General features: G+C 41.1%; 2 protein-coding genes and 1 non-coding gene across 11 annotated transcripts in view; 1 reads left to right on the plus strand and 2 right to left on the minus strand.

Moving 5' to 3' along the window:
* HACD3 (3-hydroxyacyl-CoA dehydratase 3) overlaps positions 1–14,740 on the plus strand; it is a 47,372-nt gene extending 32,632 nt beyond the window's left edge. Inside the window, exons 7-11 of the mRNA XM_003827985.5 lie at positions 660–787; positions 6,546–6,658; positions 7,987–8,093; positions 8,674–8,805; positions 12,713–14,740. Coding sequence (XP_003828033.1) covers positions 660–787; positions 6,546–6,658; positions 7,987–8,093; positions 8,674–8,805; positions 12,713–12,789 — 557 coding nt within the window. The 3' untranslated portion in view covers positions 12,790–14,740. The remainder of the gene's footprint in view (positions 1–659; positions 788–6,545; positions 6,659–7,986; positions 8,094–8,673; positions 8,806–12,712) is intronic.
* Positions 7,412–7,512, minus strand: LOC112437364 (small nucleolar RNA U13). The gene has a single exon (XR_003025985.1). It is a non-coding gene; the product is annotated as a small nucleolar RNA U13 (small nucleolar RNA).
* A 423-nt stretch (positions 14,741–15,163) lies between the features above and the next one.
* Positions 15,164–22,419, minus strand: part of INTS14 (integrator complex subunit 14) — a 31,649-nt gene continuing 24,393 nt past the window's right edge. For 7 of the 9 annotated variants that reach the window (XM_063596736.1, XM_003827979.4, XM_055099038.2 and 4 more), the window contains 3 exons: positions 21,176–21,294; positions 18,301–18,366; positions 15,164–16,046 (listed from right to left, as the gene is read on the minus strand). In XM_063596736.1, coding sequence (XP_063452806.1) covers positions 15,795–16,046; positions 18,301–18,366; positions 21,176–21,294 — 437 coding nt within the window. In that variant the 3' untranslated portion in view covers positions 15,164–15,794. Of the gene's footprint in view, positions 16,047–18,300; positions 18,367–20,898; positions 20,976–21,175; positions 21,295–22,419 lie in introns of those variants that run through there. The other 2 variants (XM_063596737.1, XR_010109944.1) reach the window with 2 other exon arrangements.

Here is a 22,419-nt window from a genome sequence, read left to right on the forward strand (position 1 = left end):
GCACTTTAACAGGCTGAAGTGGAAGGATCTCTTGCGCCCAGGAGGTTGAAGCTGCAGTAAGCCGTGATCATGACACTGTACTCTAGACTGGGTGATGGAGCAAGACCTTGACTCTTAAAAAAATTTAGAAAGGTGGCTGTGCGTGGTGGCTCACGCCTGTAATCCCAGTACTTTGGGAGGTCGAGGTGGGCAGATCACGAGGTCAAGAGATCGAGACCATCCTGGTCAACATGGTGAAACCCCCGTCTCTTCTAAAATTACAAAAATTAGCTGGGCGTGGTGGTGCGTGCCTGTAGTCCCAGCTACTCGGGAGGCTGAGGCAGGAGAATCACTTGAACCCAGGAGGCGGGGGTTGCAGTGAGCCAAGATCGTGCCACTGCACTGCAGCCTGGTGACAGAGTAAGACTCCATCTCAAAAAAAAAAAAAAAGAGAAAGGCATATAAGGTGTACATGTTAACTTTCTGGTAACTGGTAGAGCTTACTATTCATGACCCCATTGGCCTGCACCCTTCCTGCTTAGTTAAGAAATTCGAATCTGACTGGTTGTTTGTTATTCCTTTCTTACAGTTATTTTCACGAAAGGAGTAATCTAGTTTGAGAAGTAGTTCTGTTGGAATTTACCAACTGATTCACCCTTAATGTATATTTTTGCCTATAGAGTCCTTTTATGACACATTCCATACTGTGGCTGACATGATGTATTTCTGCCAGATGCTGGCAGTTGTGGAAACTATCAATGCAGCAATTGGAGTCACTACGTCACCGGTGCTGCCTTCTCTGATCCAGGTATTGAATAGTTAAGCTGAAGGGTGGGTAATGGAAGGTCCCATTATTTGTCTAGTGGGTATGTGTATTAGTCCATTTTCATGCTGCTCATAAAGACATACCTGAGACTGGGCAGTTTACAAAAGAAAGAGGTTTAATTGGACTTACAGTTCCATGTGTCTGGGAAGGTCTCACGATCATGGTGGAGGGCGAAAGGCACTTCTTACGTGGTGGCGGCAAGATAGAATGAGGAAGAAGCAAAAGCAGAAACTCCTGATAAACCCATCAGATATCGTGAGACTTATTCACTATCCCGAGAATAGCATGGGAAAGACCGGCCGCACTGATTCATTTACCTCCCCCTAGGTCCCTGCCACAACACGTGGGAATCCTGGGAGATACAATTAAAGTTGAGATTTAAATGAGGACACAGCCAAACCATATCATTCTAGCCGTGGCCCCTCCAAATCTCATACCCTCACATTTCAAAACCAATCATGCCTTCTCAACAGTCCCCCAAAGTCTTATTTCAGCATTAACCCCAAAGTCCACAGTCCAAAGTCTCATCTGAGACAAGGCAAGTCCCTTCTGCCTTTGAGCCTGTAAAATCAAAGTACACTAGTTACTTCCTAGACACAAGGGGAGTACTGGCATTGGGTAAATACAGCCGTTCCAAATGGGAGAAATTGGCCAAAATAAAGGGGTTACAGTGCCCATGCAAGTCTGAAATCCAATGGGGCAGTCAAACTTTAAAGCTCCAAAATGATCTCCTTTGACTCCAGGTCTCACATCCAGGTCACGCTGATGCAAAGGTGGGTTCCCATGGTCTTAGGCAGCTCCACTCCTGTGACTTTGCAGGGAGCAGCTTCCCTCCTGGCTGCTTTCACTGGCTGGCATTGAGTGTCTGTGGCTTTTCCAGGTGCATGGTGCAAGCTGTCAGTGGATCTACCACTTTGGGGTCTGGAGGATGGCGGCCCTCTTCTCACAGCTCCACTAGGCAGTGCCCCAGTAGGGACTCTGTGTGGGGGCTCCAACCCCATGTTTCCCTTCCTCACTGCCCTAGCAGAGGTTCTCCATGAGGGCCCCATCCCTGCAGCAAACTTTTGCCTGGGCATCCAGGCATTTCCATACATCTTCTGAAATCTAGGCAGAGGTTTCCAAACCTCAATTCTTGACTTCTCTGCACCCACAGGCTCACCACCACGTGGAAGCCGCCAAGGCTTGGGGCTTGCACCCTCTGAAGCCACAGCCTGAGCTGTACATTGGCCCCTCTCAGCCAAGGCTGGAGCAGCTGGGACACAGGGCACCAAATCCCTAGGTTGCACACAGCACGGGGACCCTGGGCCTCCGCGCCCGTGATGGGAGGGACTGCCGTGAAGGCCTCTGACATGGTCTGGTTACATTTTCCACATGGTCTTGGGGATTGCATTGGGGATTACATTAGGCTCCTTGCTACTTATGCAAATTTCTGCAGCCAGCTTGAGGTTCTCCTCAAAAAATGGGTTTTTCTTTTCTACTGAATCATCAGGCTGCAAATTTCCAAACTTTTATGCTGTTTCTCTTTTAAAACGGAATGCTTTTAACAGCACCCAAGTCACCTCTTGAATGCTTTTCTGCTTAGAAATTTCTCCTGCCAGATACCCTAAATCATCTCTCTCAAGTTCAGAGTTCTACAGATCTCTAGGGCAGGGGCAAAATGCTGCCAGTCTCTTTGCTAAAATATAACAAGAGTCACCTTTGCTCCAGTTCACCTTTGCTTCCAAGAGGTTCTTCATCTCCATCTGAGACTACCTCAGCCTGGACTTTATTGTTCATATCACTATCAGCATTTTTGTCAAAGCCATTCAACAAATCTCTACGAGGTTCCAAACTTACCTACATTTTCCTATCTTCTTCTGAGCCCTCCAAACTGTTCCAACCTCTGTCTGTTACCCAGTTCCAAGGTCACTTCCAAATTTTTGGGTATCTTTTCAGCAACATCCAACTTTACTGGTACCAATTTACTGTATTAGTCTGTTTTCCCACTGCTGATAAAGACATACCTGAAACCAGGCCGTTTACAAAAGAAAGAGGTTTAATTGGATTTACAGTTCCATGTGGCTGGGGAAGGTCTCACAATTGTGGTGCAGGGCGAAAGGCACTTCTTACATGGCGGTGGCAAGAGAGAATGAGGAAGAAACAAAAGCGGAAACCCCTGATAAGCCCACCAGATCTCGTGAGACTTATTTACTAACATGGGAATAGCACGGGAAGACCGGCCCCCATGATTCAGTTACCTCCCCCTGGGTCCCTTCCACAACATGTGGGAATTCTAGGAGATACAATTCAAGCTGACATTTGAATGGGGACACAGCCAAACCATATCTGTATGTTACATTTTGCTAAGAAGTCTCAATTAGTAAAAACACCTATTTGTACAGGAATAGCATTATTTTAGCTGAACAAGAAAGAACATTTAAAACCCCAGGGATATTTACCAAAGTAGACTTTTACTATTTCAGGTCTTTTTCATTTTTTATAATATCCTTATGAAATCACAAAGTTATAAAGAGCTTTAAGACTAGGGAAATTTGACTCTTAGGCAGGAGCTGAAAAACCTACCTTCAGTCTCCTTAGTTAGAAATGTACGTGGTCTCCTCCCACCTTGTGTAGATGAAGGCAGTACTTCTTAAAAACTTGTATTAATGAAAAGTACAATAATCAAACTTTAAAATTTACAGCCAGGCATGGTGGCTCGTTCCTGTAATCCCCATACTTTGGGAAGCTGAGGTAGGAGGATTGCTTGAGGCCAGCAGTTTGAGACCACCCTTGGCAGCATAGTGAGACCCCATTTCTAAAAAAATAAAAATTTGCCAGGCATGGTGATGTGCACCTATATTCCCACTACTTGGGAGGCTGAGACAGAAGGATTCCTTGAGTGCAGGAGTTCGATGTTGCAGTGAGCTGGGATTGTGCCACTGCCCTCCAACCTGGGCAGCAGAGCGAGACCCCTGTCTCTAAAAAAAAAAAAAATTAAAATTTAATGGATAGTTTGTGTTGTAGATTAGACATAGCTGAAGAGAAAATTAGTGAACTGTTTGAGATACAGGAAGGAATAGAGAGCACAAAAATTAAATATACAGACGTAATTTTCTTGAATTATAAGACTCAATATTATAATATTGTTAGTTCTCATATTTCCCTGTAGATTCAATACATTTCCAATCACAATCTAAAAAATTTTGGAATGTGAGGAGAAAATTCTGAAGCTTTTTGAAAAAACAGAGGGCCATCCAGGATAGTAGCATCATTTTCGATAACTAAAATGTGCAAGCAACCCAAGTGTTCATCTACAGATGAATGGATAAGAATGACTGTTACATACATACAATGGGATATTATGTAGCCTTAAAAATGAAAGAAATTCTCTCGTATGCTACAATGTGGATGAACCTTAAGGAAACTATGCTAAGTGAAATAAGCCAGTCACAGAAAGTCAAATACTAGATGATTCTGCTTACATGGGGTACTTAAAATAGTCAAAATCATAGAGACAGAAAGTAGAATGGTGTTTGCCAGGGGCTGGCTGAATGGGGAGTTATTGTTTAATGGGTCATAGTTTCTTTTCTTTTTTTTTTTTTTTGAGAGTCTCGCCCTGTCGCCCAAGCTGGAGTGCAGTGGCACAATCTAGGCTCACTGCAGCCTCTCTGCCTCCTGGGTTCACGCAATTCTCCTACGTCAGCCTCCCGAGTAGCTAGGATTACAGGTGCCCGTCACCACGCCCAGCTAATTTTGGTAGTTTTAGTAGAGATGGGGTTTCCCATTTTGGCCAGGCTGGTCTCGAACTCCTGACCCCAGGTGATCTACCCGCCTCGGCCTTCCAAAGTGCTGGGATTACAGACGTGAGCCACCGTGCCCAGCAATGGGTCATAGTTTCTATTTTACAAGATGAAAAGAGTTGTGGAGATGGATGGTGATTATGGTTGCACAACATAATGAATGTATTTGATACCACTCAACTAAACACTTAAAAAATGATTAAGATGGTAAAGTTTATGTTATGTGTATTTTTTTTTTTCAGATGGTGTTTCACTCTGTCACCCAGTCTGGAGTGCAGTGGTGTGACCTTGGCTCACTGCAACCTCCGCCTCCCATGTTCAAGCAATTCTCCTACCTTAGCCTCCCGAGTAGCTGGGACTATAGGCATCTGCCACCACGCCTGGCTAATTTTTGTATTTTTAATAGAGATGGGGTTTCACCATGTTGTCCAGGCTGGTCTCGAACTCCTGACCTCAAGTGATCTGCCTGCCTCGGCCTCCCAAAGTGCTGGGATTACAGACATGAGCCACCGCACCCGGCTGTTATGTGTATTTTACCACAATTTTTAAAATGGGAAAAAAAAAAAGCAAAGGGTCGAGAATATTCTTTAAAGACGAGCTCAAATTGGGGACTTATCCTATAAGAAATCAAGACAGTATAAAGATTTAGTAGCTAATACCACGTTGTATGGTACAAAGATAGTCACACAGACCACGGGAACAGAATAAAACCCAGAAACAGACAGCCCAGATATCTATGAAGAATAGAATGTCTATCATATATTGGAATGTCTTGCCACGTGAAAATGAGTGGACTATAGCCACATGCATCAACATAGATGAGTCTTGGCTGGGCGTGGTGGCTCATGCCTGTAATCCCAGCACTTTGGGAGGCCGAGGCGGGTGGATCACGAGGTCAGGAGCTTGAGACCATCCTGGCTAACGTGGTGAAACTCCGTCTCTACTAAAAAATAGAAAAAATTAGCTGAGCGTGGTGGCGGGCGCCTGTAGTCCCAGTTACTCGGGAGGCTGAGGCAGGAGAATGGCATGAACCCGGGAGGCGGAGCTTGCAGTGAGCCAAGATCATGCCACTGCACTCCAGCCTGGATGACAGAGCGAGACTCTGTCTCAAAAAAAAAAAAAAAACGAGACCAAAAAACATAGATGAGTCTCTGGCCCGTAACCCTGAGTAAGAAGAAGTCACAGAATGATACATATAGAATAATTTCAAAAAGTTTTAAAACAGGCAAAATGAAACAATATACTGTTCAGGAATACATACACAAGCAGTAATCCATAAAGAAAAGCCATGGGCCAGGCACAGTGGCTCATGCCTATAATCCCAGCACTCTGGGAGGCTGACGCAAGAGGATCACTTGAGCCCAAGAGTTTGAGCAAGCTTGGCCAACACAGTGAGACCCCATCTCTACAAAAAAATAAAATTAGCCAGTGTGGGAGTACACAGTGTACCTGTGATCCCAGCTACTTGAGAGGCTGAAGTGGGAGGATTGCTTGAGCCCAGAAGTTCAAGGCTGTAGTGAGCCATGATTGCACCACTGCACTCCAGCCCGGGTGACGGAGCGAGACCCCGTCTCGATAAAAAAGAAAAGCCATGGAATTATTAACACATGATAGTAGTTATTTATAGGGGTCCCACGTTTGTAGTGCTCTATTTCTTAACTTGGGTTATATAAACTCAAATGTTTATTTGGCAGTATTCTTTAGACTGCGTTTGAACATGTGTCTGTATTTTAAAGAAATGATTTATGATATAGTTACACACACAAAATACTGTACCTGTCTAGTCACAAAGACTGGTTTGGGCACTTTACTTGTTCCAGAACTGGAGCAGGATTAAACTGGTCGAGCTCAATCTTTTCTATTTGCCTTGCATTTAGTGGGGTTAGATTTCAGATAACACATTTCTATAACTTTACATATATTTTATTAACTTTTTTCTCTCTTTTGGGTCTTTCTAATAGCTTCTTGGAAGAAATTTTATTTTGTTTATCATCTTTGGCACCATGGAAGAAATGCAGAACAAAGCTGTGGTTTTCTTTGTGTTTTATTTGTGGAGTGCAATTGAAATTTTCAGGTGGGTAGAAATGCCAGGATGGTGTTTGAATGCTTCTCCCTGTTTGCAGCAGCTCTGTTCTTGAGGGAGTTGTTATCTTAGCCAGAGTCTCATTTGGTTTGGGACTAAGATTACATATGTGGAGAATTCTGGTTGCACCTATGTGCTCTGCAAAGTTGAGACAGATTTTTTTAAAGCCGTCATTGGATCATAATACCAGACTGGATACTAGGGAGCAGAAGAGGAGAACCAGAGAAAGGGAAGACTCATCTTACCATGACTTCAGGATCTTGCAGTCTTGGAAAGAGAGGACCCATCCACATGGAAAAATTCTTGAAAGGGTTGAAGGAGCAATCCAGGTTGGATAGAACTAATTTAAGACTAAATTTCTACAAGGGATGATAGAAATGAATCTTATACCACAAGATTATTGAAGTTTGAAATGGCCTCTAACCCAATTTTCCTGTTCTCGGTTGTTAGTAGAATAAATATCTTTTAAGAAATGGATCTAGTTAAAGTAGATGTATTCTTCTTTACCAGACCATACACACTCCATATGTCTTCCCTTTCAGTCAGCTGGAGCAAGGATTTTGCAAATGAACTCCTCAGCTCCAGGTTTGGTGGTATTTTGACGAAGTTGCTAGTTGAGAGAGAGAACAGGCCATAGCAGCCTTAAATTGTGTCTTAACCATGGTCTGTGTCCCATGGCACCCAGTGTACCCTCTAATAGCCTTAATACAAAGGTAAAACAGATTATAGGTCCTATGTTTTTCAAATCAGACAGGTAATGTGCTGATGTAACAAGGTTTGAGGGAAGCACATCTCAAACAGGAGAGTGAAAATCCAGTTATCACACTTATGAGCTATAAAAGGATCAGATTATGGGTCCTTAATGCAATGTTTACTGTTTGAGAAGGAACATTTATTTTCTCAAGGGATGTCTTTTAAAATAGCGTATGTCTGATTCTAGATTAGAGGTCTTCTGTATACTTTAATTTTGGTAACAACTCACTTATCCAGAAATAAAGTATCTAATATCCTTACCCACCGGGAATGTATATCAGCACTAGGAATAAAGCCAAAAAACATCTGAGTATCCAGTCCGTATACCGAATAAAGAGGTTTCCTTTGAGACCTAAACTTAGTCTGCCATTAAAGAGCATTCAGATCCTTTGAAAATTTAGGGCGCAGTGTGACAGGAGTTTATGGGTTGATAGCCAGCGTTATAATTCTGTTCTGAAGAAGCCATGTGTGGCTGAGAAATAGAATTCTTCTATTTAAATGATATTCTAAGGTTGCATTCAGAACCTGAAGTGGCTTTTCACATTGGAACCATTTATTTTCAATAGGTACTCTTTCTACATGCTGACGTGCATTGACATGGATTGGAAGGTGCTCACATGGCTTCGTTACACTCTGTGGATTCCCTTATATCCACTGGGATGTTTGGCGGAAGGTACTCTTAGGGACTCTTAGCTTTCATAGCTTAGCTCCAGGGGGTACCCAGAAGCTGAGAGACCAGTCCTTTCTTCCCCGGCCTTAGTCCGATAAATGGAAATGTTGGATTTTTCAGGGATTTCTTTCCATGAGCTTCCTTCCATAATACTCCTGGTACCCAGACTGTTCGAGAAAAGTAGCTCATTTTGTAACATTGGAAAGCCAGGTGGTTATGTCCTGCGTGCTTCCCATTTGTGTGATGCTTTTAGTATTCCAAAGGGGGTTCTTACTGATGACTTTATTTTATTCTGACAAACATCTCATACATAAGTCAGCTAGGGATTTTCCTCTCCATTTTATAGAATAGAAGAAGCCCACTACCATGACTTCCTCATCTGTGTCTCTGTTGACAGGTTGGAGGCTGATCTCTTAGAAAACTAGGGGAAAAAAAGGAGAGGCATGAGCTTTCTGTACAAACGGAGGAGAAAGCCTTTCCAGCACACCCAGAACTGAAACTTTAGAGTACTAGGGCTGGAAGTTCCTGTCATTAAATGTGACTGTTTCATTTGCTTCTAACAAGTTCTTGTTTCTGTTTTCAGCTGTCTCAGTGATTCAGTCCATTCCAATATTCAATGAGACCGGACGATTCAGTTTCACATTGCCATATCCAGTGAAAATCAAAGTTAGATTTTCCTTTTTTCTTCAGATTTATCTTATAATGATATTTTTAGGTAAGTATTCATTCTTTAATGCAGACTTTTTCTTGTCACTTCTTAGACAGTAGAATTAAATCATTCAGAAATGTAAAAGTCCATATGAGAATTCTTTTGGGACAGAATTAGAGAATGATTACTTTGCAAAAACAGACCCACTGGGGGAATATGCTATGGTAAGGAAATATTTCTTTTCTAAATCTCCAGCGGTTAAATTATGTTCTTTAAGTGCTCTTGGCGATTGGGAATATACCGTAAGATATTTCTTGTTTAAAACAATGTAAGGGGACAGGCATGGTGGCTCACGCTTGTAATCCCAGCACTTTGGGAGGCTGAGGTGGGCAGATCACGAGGTCAGGAGTTCGAGACCAGCCTGATCAACGTGGTGAAACCCCGTCTCTACTAAAAATACAAAAATTAGTTGGGTGTGGTGGCGGGTGCCTGCAATCTCAGCTACTCAGGAGGCTGAGGCAGGAGAATCGCTTGAACCCGGGAGGCAGAGGTTGCAGTGAGCTGAGATTGCAGCATTGCACTCCACCCTGGGCGACAGAGCAGGACTTTGTCTCAAAAAATAAATAAATAAATAAATAAAAATAAAAAAAAAAGAAGGAACCTTTTAAAATAGACTAAGAAGCTCCCACTTTTACTAATTTCAGTAGCATATTCCTCATCCAGAGTTTATAGAGGTGATAAGACAACCAGCAGCAAGGAAGGAAGAAGGGAATAAAGGCCTCTGAGCAGCCAAGGGTTGTCATAAAGCCTTCCACCTCACAATAGGAAAGTCCCCTGTTCCTCATGGAAAACCTGCTGACCTATTAATTTATGTTTATATAAAATCATAAATTCCTGCCTTTATAAACTAACAGAAGGGAAAAAGAAAGAAACCTAAATTATTACAAATATGACAAATTTAAAAGGCTTCCTAACTATAAGGATTTTTTGTTGTTGTTAAATTCTTATTAGAGGCCAGGTATGGTGGCTCATGCCTGTAATCCCAGCACTTTGGGAGGCTGAGGTGGGTAGATCACTTGAGGACAGAAGTTCGAGACCAACCTGGCCAACATGGCAAAACCCCGTCTCTACTAAAAATTCAAAAATTGGCTGGGCTTGGTGGCGCATGCCTGTAATTCCGGCTACTTGGGAGGCTGAGGCAGGAGAATCGCTTGAACCCAGGAGGCAGAGGTTACAATGAACCGAGATTGTGCCACTGCACTCCAGCCTGTGTGACAGAGCAAGACTCTGTCTCAAAAAAAAAAAAATTTATTAGTAATCAGTATTTGGTGATTTCTAAATGCAACTATACATGATTCTACCCATATTATCTATACTCTATACCTAGATGTGAAAATACATACATTCTTACATGTAGGTTAAATACAATTTGAGAAAAATAATTTTTTCCTTTAAAGAGCAGACTAATACGTATTGATTTTAATATGACAACTAAGAACATAAAAACAGAATGAAAGGAATTTTGTCATTAAATATATTTGAGAGGAGAAAACACTGATTATCATACATAGAACTTTACATGTTTAAGGATAAGACAAGCTCCTAACTATAAGGACTCTTTACAGTTCTGATACATTTTAGTGGTAATTTATATATTTCTCCTTGCTTTATTTCACAAAAGACTTAAGGTGGCCCTAAATAAATATAACTGTCCAGTCTCCTAGCCACAGAAGGATGCAACAATAGTATATTAGTTCTCTATTGCTGTGTAACAAATGACCCCAAAACTTAGCAGCTGAAAACAATCAATAGTTATTATCTCACATAGTTCCTGAAGGTCAGGAAGCAGCCTGGCTGGGTGGTACTGGCTCAGGGTCTCATGAGGTTTCAGTTAGGCTGTCAGCTGGGGCTGCAGTTTCTGTAGACTTGACTGGGGCTGGAGGATCTGCTCCAAGCTCACTCTGTGGCTGTTGACAGGAAGCTTCAGTTTCTTGCCATAGCCCGTCTCCATATGGCTACTCATCGCATGGCTTCCCCCAGAGCAATTGGTTAGAGAGAGAGAGCCCGAAGCCACAGTGCCTAATCTCAGAAGTGACAAATCATCACACAGACCAACCCAGTATAACATGGGAGGGGACTACACAAAGGTATGAAATAACAGGAGATAGAGGTTGTTGGGATCATTGTCACGGCTTGCTACCCCAGACAGTGAGAGGAAGACCATGCAAGGTAAGCCCAGGAAGCCAGAAAGCCCAGTGGTCTTGGTCATTTAGTGTTGCGGGAGGAGAGACTTATACCATAGTATTAGGAGCCCCTTAGTGTGCCAGTGCATGGCAGATGTACAGTTAAATAGTATACATTGTAAGGCCCACGTCATTTGCAAAAGGTTAAAATTTATTTCTTTTTTTGTTTCAGCAAAGGGTATAATCCATTTCAGAAATATTGCCAACCAAAAATATTAAAATGTTTTGCCCTTGAAGAGAGGAACTCTTAGTTCAGAAAATGTACTCATTAAAGACAGCTTTTTACCTTTATTCCTGTATAAATTCAGTATAACTAGGCCCCATGAAATGGGCATAAGATAAAGAGGAATAAATATTGGAAAGACATTTAAAATATTTTAGTGAACAGGGTAGAGGGGTAGAAATATTTTAAAGTGCATTGCCTTAGTATCTTTTTTTGTGTTGTTTATATTGTTGTACACTCTAATTTGCAAGATTTTATGTTCATATCTACTTTGCTTATAGTGAATATGTAGTTGCTCTTTTCTTATTCTTTAGAATGAAATAAATCCTAATTTCACATTTATAATTTTGAAGCAGTGTAAACAGCCAGTTAACATTTGTATATAGGTCAAAGGACTTTTTAGTTTTTTTTTTTTTTTGAGACAGAGTCTTGCTCTGTCACCCAGGCTGGAGTGCAGTGGCACAATCTTGGCTCACTGCAACCTCCACCTCCTGGGTTGAAGCAATTCTCTTGCCTCAGCCTCCGGAGTAGCTGGGATTACAGGCACCTGCCACCATGCCTGGCTGATTTTTGTATTTTTAGTAGAGATGGGGCGTCACAATGTTGGCCAGGCTGGTCTCAAACTCCTGACCTCAGGTGATCCACCCACCTTGGCCTCCCGAAGTGCTGAGATTACGGTCGTGAGCCACCATGCCTGGCCATGTTCTTGAGTAGGCTTGAATTAAAAATTAGGTTGTTTCTGCACTTTAGATTTGTGCATTTCATTGTAAATTTTACTGTAAAAGAAAGAAAGAATATTGAACTATACCTACCTGAAGAATTAGGGGGGTGAGGTGTATTGATATCTGCAACTTAACACTGAAGTGCATAAAAAATGAGATGGCTGGAGGGATAGATGAATAGGGATGTGATACAGCCAATATAGTAAAAAGCAGTAAATCTAGGTGTTCACTGTACAATGATTTAATCTTTTGCGTGTTTGAAAATTTTATAAGGGAAAAAAATGTTTTAAACTCACTGGGAGGCTGGGTGTGGTGGCTCACGCCTGTAATCCCAGTACTTTGGGAGGCCAAGCTGGGAAGATCATTTGAGGTCAGGAGTTTGAGACTAGCCTGACCAACATGGTGAAACCCCACCTCTACTAAAAATACAAAAAATTAGCCAGGCATGGTGGTGGACGCCTGTAATCCCAGCTACTCAGGAGGCTGAGGCAGGAGGATTGCTTGAACCCAGGAGGCGGAGGTTGCAGTGAGCTGAGATTGTGCCCCTGCACTCCAGCCTGGGTGACAGAATGAGACCCTGTCGCAATAAATAAATAAATAAACCCACTGGGGAAAAATTGCTATTGTATTGTTAATTTGTTCTAAATTGTACTCCTTCCTGAGCCGCTGCAATAAGCTTTTTGCTGTGGGATATGACGACAGCTAGATACTGTCCCTGCCACAAGAGCTTCTGGTTATAAATAGACAAAGACTCTAATTTCTAATTGACCTCTTTCCTTTTTCAGGTTTATACATAAATTTTCGTCACCTTTATAAACAGCGCAGACGGCGCTATGGACAAAAAAAGAAAAAGATCCACTAAAAAGAAAGATTTAGATGGCTTCTTGCCAGTTTGAGCCTAATCTGATTCTTACAGTTTTACCTTCTTGAACCAATGTAAAAGTTTTTTTAATGTTAAATGATTAAATTCTCAGTGAGGCTATCTTCCTTTTCCCCAGTAACATTCCTGAATTTACTGTTATCTTATTGTAGTACTTGCATGACATGGATTCCTGATATCTGATGAGAGGTTCATTCTTGTGTATTCAGTTAATGACACCAAAAGGCTCAGCCCACCCCAACCCTATCTCATGTTCAGTCTGTCTAATACATGCCAGAGATTTTTTTTCAAAAAGTGCTTTATCCCTACAATGTACTGACAGTTCTTACAGTTGAGATTTGTTCTTTTCAGCTATTGCTTGTGAAAAAAAGCAAGACTATGTCACTCTATAGAAGGCTGTTAAAGTGACTCAGGCAGGAATTAATTATTCTGTACCTAATACTTGTTTAATGGGATGGCATTGACTTTTTGAAAATCAAGTGGACTGAGTCATTGATAAAACATTTCTAAGAGTGGGGCTAGAGAACATATTTTACATCTGACTCCTTTGGCCTAACAACATCTATTATTATAGTGCTCAGCAGTGTGGGCATTGAAGAGGCACAGAATGCTTTGAAAGTAACTAATCAGAATCTTGGAACATCATGATCATGCCATTCTTAAGTAAATCAACTATTTTCAACACTGAAGAAAAATGAAACATTATTTAGAAAACAATGAGATTACAAGTTCCAAACTCAGCCAGGAATGTGGCTCACACCTGTAATCCCAGCACTTTGGGACACCTAGGTGGGAGCATCGCTTGAAGCCAGGAGTTCAAGACCAGCTTGGGCAACGTAGTGAGACCCCTATCTCTACAAAAAATAAAAAAATTAGCTGGGTGTGATGGCACACACCTGTTGTCCCAGCTACTCAAGAAGCTGAGATGGGAGGATCCTGAGCTCAGGCAGTCAAGGCTGCAGTGAGCTGAGATTGTGCCACTGCACTGCAGCCAGGGTGACAGTGCAAGACCCTGTCTCAAACCAAACCAAACCACACACACACAAACACACATACACACACACACACACGAGGTCCAAATGGTAGCAGGGATCCAAAGGGAACACAGTATGTAGATCAAACTGGCAGTAACAGTGTACAGCCTTTGACAAACTAGAAACATTAGAGTAGGCCAAACACACCTCCAAACTGTCAGGCTGTGCACAAACATAAAAAATGGCAGCCTTCCATCTCCTGCACTGGCTGAGTCCATTTACTTGTGTACTTGTTCTAGTGAGTGGTGGGACTGTACATTTTTGAACAGACCTTCATTCTGCTGCTGTTCAGTTGGCTTTTTAAACCTGTCTGCAGTAGGACACTGAAAACAGCAAGAACTTCGGGGTGAACACCCGCTGATCCTTTAACAAGGATTTCTGGCAGGAAACTCACAAAAAGGAGAACTGAAAATTTAGACATACAGTTGGCCATTGTAAAAAACATGTTTCCTCTCATACATTCCAAGTAAACCAAGTAAAATAAGTGTTGGAGTAACACTTGCATAAAAGAATTTAAGGAGTGATAGCTCTTTCTGTTCTGCCATTCCCAACATTCCTGGGGGAAAGGAGACTCAATGAGTTAATACTATTTCACTGAGCCCAAGATGGAAACTTGGTTTGACCTAAAACATCTGATTAATATAGGCTAGCTGATTTCTTAAAAATTCGTTGCATTGAAGGACATTTTGCATGTCTGTAACACCTGTCAATACTTGTTTGTATTGATTTCTGATATTCTTGCAGCTGACTACGTGTAACTGGGCAGATCAGCTTTGCAGTAGATTATGCTGCATCCTCGTGGCAAAATTCTGTATTCTTAGTGATTGTTACAAACCCCTTTATTGCTGTCTGAGAAAGTGAAAGATTGTGTATTTCTATTAAAACATTTACAATCAAAATTCTAATGACTGTGCTTAAAGATAATTTAGTCTAATGGTTCTCTGTTAGTGATAAAGATCTTTGTTCAGGCAAAATATTACGTAGCAGTTCAGCATGTTAAACCAAAAACAGTTGCTCTGGTTGAAGCCTGAGAGTTACATGGAAGGTGGTGCAAATGAAAAACACTGATGATGCAGACAAAGCCTTGAGAAGTTGCCCAAAGTCATAAAGCTAGCTGATAAATTGGAACCATAATTAACTTTGGAATCGGTGATCTGTCAGGATTATCTAGCCAGAAGCTTGCTTAGGCAATGAGGCCTAATCAGTGTCAGAAATAAGGAAACCTCATGATTTATGAATCTATGCCACTTAGAAAGTTGAAATTATATTAAAGTGATAAGACAGACCAAAAGCAAATGACCTTTAGTTTCATAGTGAAACCATTTTCTAGAAAATCAAATATTTTATTTTCATTAAAAAAAAACCTTGAAGAAATAGGAATCATTTTACACATTAATGGTTGCTCTTTAAAAGTTAGAATCTCAAGAGATACCAAAAGCACTTAAGAGTTACCACCACATTTTGCCCAAGTTCTAAGGAAAGTTCTGAAACTTAGTGGTGGTGTGTTTGTACTCAGCAAGCTCCAGACAGTCTGAGTTGCTCATTCCATGAACAGAAGCTTGAAAATGCCCTTACAGTTGAGATATAAACGAGGGAAGAGGTGAAGCTTTCAGGAAGCCAGAGAGCCCTTGCCGGTCAGGTTTCCTGAGGAAGGCAGGGGTGCTCTATGCTCATCAGTCATTCAAGCTTCTCAGGAAATGTGCCCATCATGGGAACAGCAGCTATCTTCCAAGCTTAAAAATTATGAATCCCAGGAAGTTAAAGCCCAACCAGCCAACCACCTTCACATCCTTCTCATACTAGTAGAGTCATTCAAAACAGCAAGTGGTGCTTCTGAGGCAGCCTCAGGAAGGTCTTTGGGTGGCTATTCGAGAGGTGAACATACTGGAAAGGTTTTTACCTAAATCATTTTCAGTTGAAATGAAAAAAGAAGGAAAGCTCCAAAAGTCAGTTTCAAATTCTTTCAGTGCTGCTCCCAGAGAAGTCCGTGTGCAAAGGTGTGATGTTCTGGTCATAAGCGGCATACTCAGAGGTGCCAGTACTGGCCAGCTTGAGCTGCTGGGCAGCATGGGTCAGCTGGAATGCAGCATCAGGGTGGGCTGTCTCAGGCAGCAGTGTGCATTCCCTTTCCAGCATGTCAGCCACCCCTTTCAGCAGGTCCAGGAAACCAAAGGCTAGAGCGGCCTTTCGCAAACGGTTCAGCTCCTGAAACAAGACAGAAAATCACCAATGCTCCTGAAATGTGTTCCTAACACATACTTTCTAAGTGCTCAGTTTAGCATAAGTTCTCCTTGACTGAACTTTAGGGAGCAATTTTATATGAGAACAAATGTTTATTTAGGGACGCCAGTAACAAGAATGTGATGGTTTTACTGGGAAGTGGTTCCTCTGCAGGTGACCAGAAGCAGGCTAAGGAAGACAGCTGAATGAAACAATGTCATCATTACAGTTAATGAGCATTTATGCCACATGTGGTAGTCAGCACTTTGCATCCATCATTTCGTTACTCCTAACTTTAAGGAGGAGTACTTTTCCCCCGTTATTTAGGTATGGAAAAGACTTGCCCTCAATCTGAAAAGGCTCTTAACCCTCTGATGCCACTGTGGTGGGGCCTCAGGCTAAGACAATAAACAGGCTCAGAGGAGGCCCTGGAGGAGTCAGAGTGGAAAGACCAACAAAAAGAAAGGCTGGTTACTGATAGAAGCAGAGAAATATGAAGTGCCCCAACAACCCCTTAGTGGAGTGGTCTGGGCAAGTTATATAGCCTCTCTGGGTCTCAAAGGCCTCATTTATAAAATGAGAATAACCCCTTCCTTACCCACTGCAGAGGCTGAAGCACTTTCCCTAGGCCCTTTTGAGCTCTAATATGTAGAATTATGTAAAACCAGAAAAGAGAAATGGGCTCTCTGACCATCTTTCTACTATCATCTGTTTAAAAAGTGGAAAGTTAAGAAGAAGGCCAAACAAGTGTGTCATCATGAGTAAATAGCTGATGACTGTAGGAAGCTCTGCAGGGAGGATGGACTGTGTGGATTATGGGCTTCAGTTAGGGAGGGACCTGGCTGGCTAAGAAGCTCTCCAGTTGAACTCTGATTAAAGCTGTTTTATTTCACCAGCTTACTACATAATTAGGTTTGAAGACAACAGTGACATAAAGGTAATGAGATAACACCCAGACAAAGTAACATGTATCTTCTGGTTAAGATGCTAGCCTGAGGCTGGCTGTGTGTGCCACATTTTAGAATTAGAAAGCTAAGACACAAATGACATACTTTATGCTGCACTTAATTTAATTCCAGCCAAACACCACAACAATAGGGGAGAATCAAGGAGCTAACCTAAATGTTCCCCACTCTACCCCACCCCCTGTAACTTAACAGTCTCTTCACCAATGGTTCTGGATTAGCTGCATGTGATTCTGCAGGGCCATCTCCTCTGCAATTCATAAATGTGTAATGTTAGATATCATTCCTAGAAGCAGAGTCTCTGGTGCAATAAAAATGTTCTGGGGTGGCCAGGTGGGGTGGCTCACGCTTGTAATCCCAGCACTTTGGGTGGATCACCTGAGGTCAGGAGTTCGGGACCAGCCTGGCCAACACAGCGAAACCCCATCTCTACTGAAAATACAAAAATTAGGCCGGGAATGGTGGCTCACGCCTGTAATCCCAGCACTTTGGGAGGCCGAGGCGAGCGGATTACCTGTGGTCAGGAGTTCAAGACCAGCCTGGCCAACATGGTGAAACCCCATCTCTACTAAAAATACAAAAATTAGCCGGGCATGGTGGCACACACCTGTAATCCCAGCTACTTGGGAGGCTGAGGCAGGAGAACTGTTTGAGCCCACGAGGCGGAGGTTGCAGTGAGCTGAGATCGTGCTACTGCACTCCAGCCTGGCCGACAGAGTGAGACTCTGTCTCAAAAACAAAAAAACAAAAATTAGCTGGGCGTGGTGGCACGTGCCTGTAGTACTAGCTACTCAGGAGGCTGAGGCAGGAGAATCACTTGAACCCGTGAGGCAGAGGTTGCAGTGACCCAAGATTGCACCACGACACTCCAGCCTGGGCAACAGAGTGTGACTCCATTTCAAAAAAAAAAAGAATGTTCTGGGCAATTCCCCATCCAGGAAGCCACATACATTGGTTGCCTGGGGTTGGCCTGGATACCCATATAGGAGTGATGAGGAGAGTTCAGGGCTATGACCCACAGGTCCTCTCAGCTGCTTCCATCAGTCATTCATTCACAGCAGCCCCAACACAGAAAAACCTTCCGCCTGTACAGAATTAGGCCATTTAAATTCTTCCAATTCTTGGATTTTAGGGAAGGAACAGACCTATCACTTTTACTGAGTTTGAGGCACAAGTCATACATCTCTAACCCCTGCCCATATTCACACTGCCATCTCACAGTTTTACTGTCATGAACCATATATTTTGGGCACATCCTCTTCTGTCTATCTCACCTTATAGAATGTCTGTGTTTTTTCAGGTAGTTTCCTTGCATTTCTTAAAATCTTCTGTACATCTGTCTATTAAGGGTAAAAAAAAAATCCAACATTAGAATTCTGTGGTAAAAAAGGGAAATAATATAAAAGAATGGATCTAAATGTTTAAAGAAATGAAAATGAGAACACAGCTACAATGTCAAGATGAGGATCCCTTCTGAGTTAATGTCAGTTCAACATTAGTAAAGCACTCCCTCCTTCAAAAGGCTTGACAGTAAAATAAATCCCCTGACAGAAACGAACTTGCCTCATAAAAATGTACCCAGTAAACCCATACATCTATTGCCAGGGACTTTTTTGCAAAGACGATTCAATGGGGAAAAAATAGTCTCTTCAACATTTGGTGCTGAGACAACTGGATATCCACATGCAAAAGAATAAAGTTGGACCCTTACATCATACCATATACAAAAAACTAACTCAAAATGGATCAGAGACCTACATGTAAAAGCTAAAACTATAAAACTCTTAGAAAAAAACAGGGGCCAGGTGCAGTGGTGTGCCCCTGTAATCCTAGCTACTCAGGAGGATTGCTTGAGGCCAGAAGTTTGAGACCAGCCTGGGCAACGTAGTGAGATGTGTTTCTCAAGAGAAAAAGAGAAGAAGAAAAAGAAAACGCAGCAGGTAAATCTTTATGACTTTGGATTTGGCAATGATCTCTTAGTTAAGACAGCACAAAGCACAAACAACAAAAGCAAGAGACAAAATTTGACTTCTTCAAAACCAAAAACTTTGTGTATCAAAGGACACTTTTATAAAGAGAGTGAAAAGATAACTCACAAAATGGGAGAAGATATTTGCAAATCATATATCTGCTAAGGATCATAATATCCAGAATATATAAAAAACCCAACAACAAAAAGACAAACCCAATTAAAAAATGGACAAAGAACTTGAGTATATACTTCTCCAAATAATATACACAAATGGCCAATAAGCACAGGAAAAGATGCACATTACTGGTCATTAAGGAAATGCAAAAACAAAGACATACCACTTCACACCTACTATGATAGCTATATGATAATAATAATAAAAGGAAAACAATGAGTATTGGTAGGAATGTGGAGAAACTAGAACACTTATACACTGCTAGCAGAAATGTAAAATGGTGTGGCTGCTGTGAGAGAGTGTGGCAATTCCTCAATAAGTTAAAGAGAATTGCTGTCTGACCCAGCAATCCCATTCCCATTAAAATATATACCCAAGAGTATTGAAAACAAATGTTCAGACCAAAACTTATACATGAATGTTCGTAACAGCATTATCCACAATAGCCAAAAGGTAACCCTAATGTCCGTCAACTGAGGGATAATCAAAATGTGACATATACATATAGACATATGGAATATTAGCCATAAAAAGGAATGAAATACTGATACGTACTACAACATGAATAAACCTTGAAAACATCATGCTAAGTACAAGAAGTCAAACACAAAAGGCCACAAACTGTATGATTCTGTTTACATGAAATATCTAGAATAGGTAAGTCCATAGAGACAGAAAGAAAATCAATGGTTGCCAGGGCCCGGAAGAAGGAATGTGGAGTGACTTTCCTAATGGGCACAGGGTTTCCTTTTGGAGTGATTAAAATGTTCTGGAACTAGAGAGTGGTGATGGTACATTGTGAATGTACTAAATGGGACTGAATTGTGTACTTTAAAATGGTTGAAGGTACATTTTATGTATATTTTACCAGAATAAGAAAAATAAACCCAAGATAGTAGTGAAGATTCAAACAAAAAAAATTAAAAAAAAAATAATTTAAGAAAAGCTCAGCTATAACTGGTGGTGAAAGTGGTTCTAATATCCCTCTGACAAGGAAGCACTGGGGTCAGGGATATCAGGAAAATAGAAGACCCTGATTTTCCAACAAAGAGGCCCCTGACACTTTAGCCTTGGCAGGATGTGGTTCAGTCCCCATGGAAACGGGGCTCAGAGACTGTGCAGTCAACAGAAACTACTTTTGTTGTCCAAGTGGCCTGTCTCTTCTCATTTGGTTTAGGTTGAACTTACTGGAAGAACAAATGTAAATAAAGGTGCTCAAAGGAGAAAAAAGTTTCAATAAGTGATTTTTAAAAACAGGTATAAATGACTTTTTGCTGATGAAAGAAATGTTCCTGAATACCATGCCTGAAAGCATCATTCCTTGATAAGCATATTATCATATGTTCCTGAATACCATGCCTGAAAGCATCATTCCTTGATAAGCATATTATCATATGTTCCTGAATACCATGCCTGAAAGCATCATTCCTTGATAATCATATTATCATAACTTCCTATGGAAGTGTTTTTGTGAAATGTAATGCTATGGCTTGAGTTCTACTGAAGGGATGGAAGAAATATAGTTATGAAGACTTTTACATCTTTTCCAAAACTGTTGTTAAAGCCAATACCCATTATGTTATTCAATGCCTTACCATATAAAAAATTTCACACTAAAATTCAATGCCAGGAAAATATGTCTCTCTAGACAAACTGACAAATTTCCTTTCTTTAGACAAGAACAACTGACCTTGGTAACAGGAAGCTCAGAGCCAAAACACTCACGTAAAGTTATTATTTTGCCTTGGGTTCCTGGCACAATTGTCTTCCTTCTTCCTCCTTCCTCTAGGATTCTTATTGCTCTAAATTTTGTAAAAAAATGATTTTGCTATATACATGTTTTACTGTAGGGCATCTCAAATCCCTTTTGGAAATAATGACAAACATTAGAAGTAAATGAATTACTAAGTATCAAAGGAAAAGAAAATCAAATAAAATGCCTGCCTGCCTACCCAAATGTCTCCTGTCCCCCAGTGGAAAGCAACATAAATGGTAATGTTACCTGCAGGCCGCTGGGTTTGATCCAGACAGTCACATTCTGGGCATAACTGCGTTTGTTTTTGGGCTGCAGGGGGAATGGACTCTTATTGTCATCCTCGCCATAAGGGTTTTCTTTAGCATCTTAAAAGAAAAGACATTCTTGAAATGACATCTGGCAAAACACAATCAGTTACATTTCCATTTAGACTAGAAGCTCTTTGAATCACTCAATCTTTGATATCCTATCACTTTGTTAATTAAGAAAATCCATTAACTTCAGTCAGGTTGGAGAACCTGTTCTCAATAGAAAGCCACTGATGCAGGAGGCCCATTTAAGTGAAAAACAGCTTAATGTGTTTAAAGAAACAAGCTTCACTTATCTGATTTATAAATTAAGGTCAAAGGATAAAACAAATACATATTAAAAAATATATATTTATACACATACACATAGACACACATATATATACTGCAATTCTATATAGTCTAACCCAGTGCTCTCCAACTGAACTTTCTGTATGATGGAAATGTTCTATATCTGTGCTGTCTAATGTGGTAGCTACTAACTACTAAGCACTTGCCCTGTGGCTAGTGTGACTGAGAAACTGAATTTCAAATTGTATTTAATTTTAATTAAATTTAATGTGGCTAGTAGCTACTGGATTAGACAGCATAGGTCTAGGCATTAAAATAATTAAAAAGGAAAACTATATATAGCCAAATTAAGGCAAAGGGCAAGACAAGAAATACTTTTATTGGTGAAGCATACCCCAATATGGCTTATTAGTTTATTGCTTCCAAAAATGTAAAGCCACATTGGTTTTATAGCTACATGAACAAACAGGGTTTGTCTCTGTACCTGCTTCCTGAGTCTATGAAACTGCCACAAACTTATAAAGCACACATCTAATGGTGTATTTGATCTTTATTATTATTACCACCTTCTTGTGTAGACAGAGCAGGAGTCATTTTCCTACAAGTTTAGAGAACTTAAATCTCTTGCCCAAAAGTTCGTGTTGAAAAATGTAATTAGACCAGTCTGTCTAATTGAGCCAGACATTCTCTATCCCTGATTTGGTCATTAATTGAAACACCTTGATATTGAACCAACACTTCCTTTGTCAACCCTCTTCAGCCCTGACTCCTCCATAAAATACTGGCCCAACTCTCCAGACGTATTTCCATTAATATTTGTCAATATATAAACCTTCTGAGTCAGGCTAAGGTCCTGCAAGTCCTTTCCCACACAACAGTTCATTTCCAACT

The sequence above is a fragment of the Pan paniscus genome, chromosome 16 (assembly GCF_029289425.2).
Source record: "Pan paniscus chromosome 16, NHGRI_mPanPan1-v2.0_pri, whole genome shotgun sequence".
NCBI classification, from domain to species: Eukaryota; Metazoa; Chordata; class Mammalia; order Primates; family Hominidae; genus Pan; species Pan paniscus.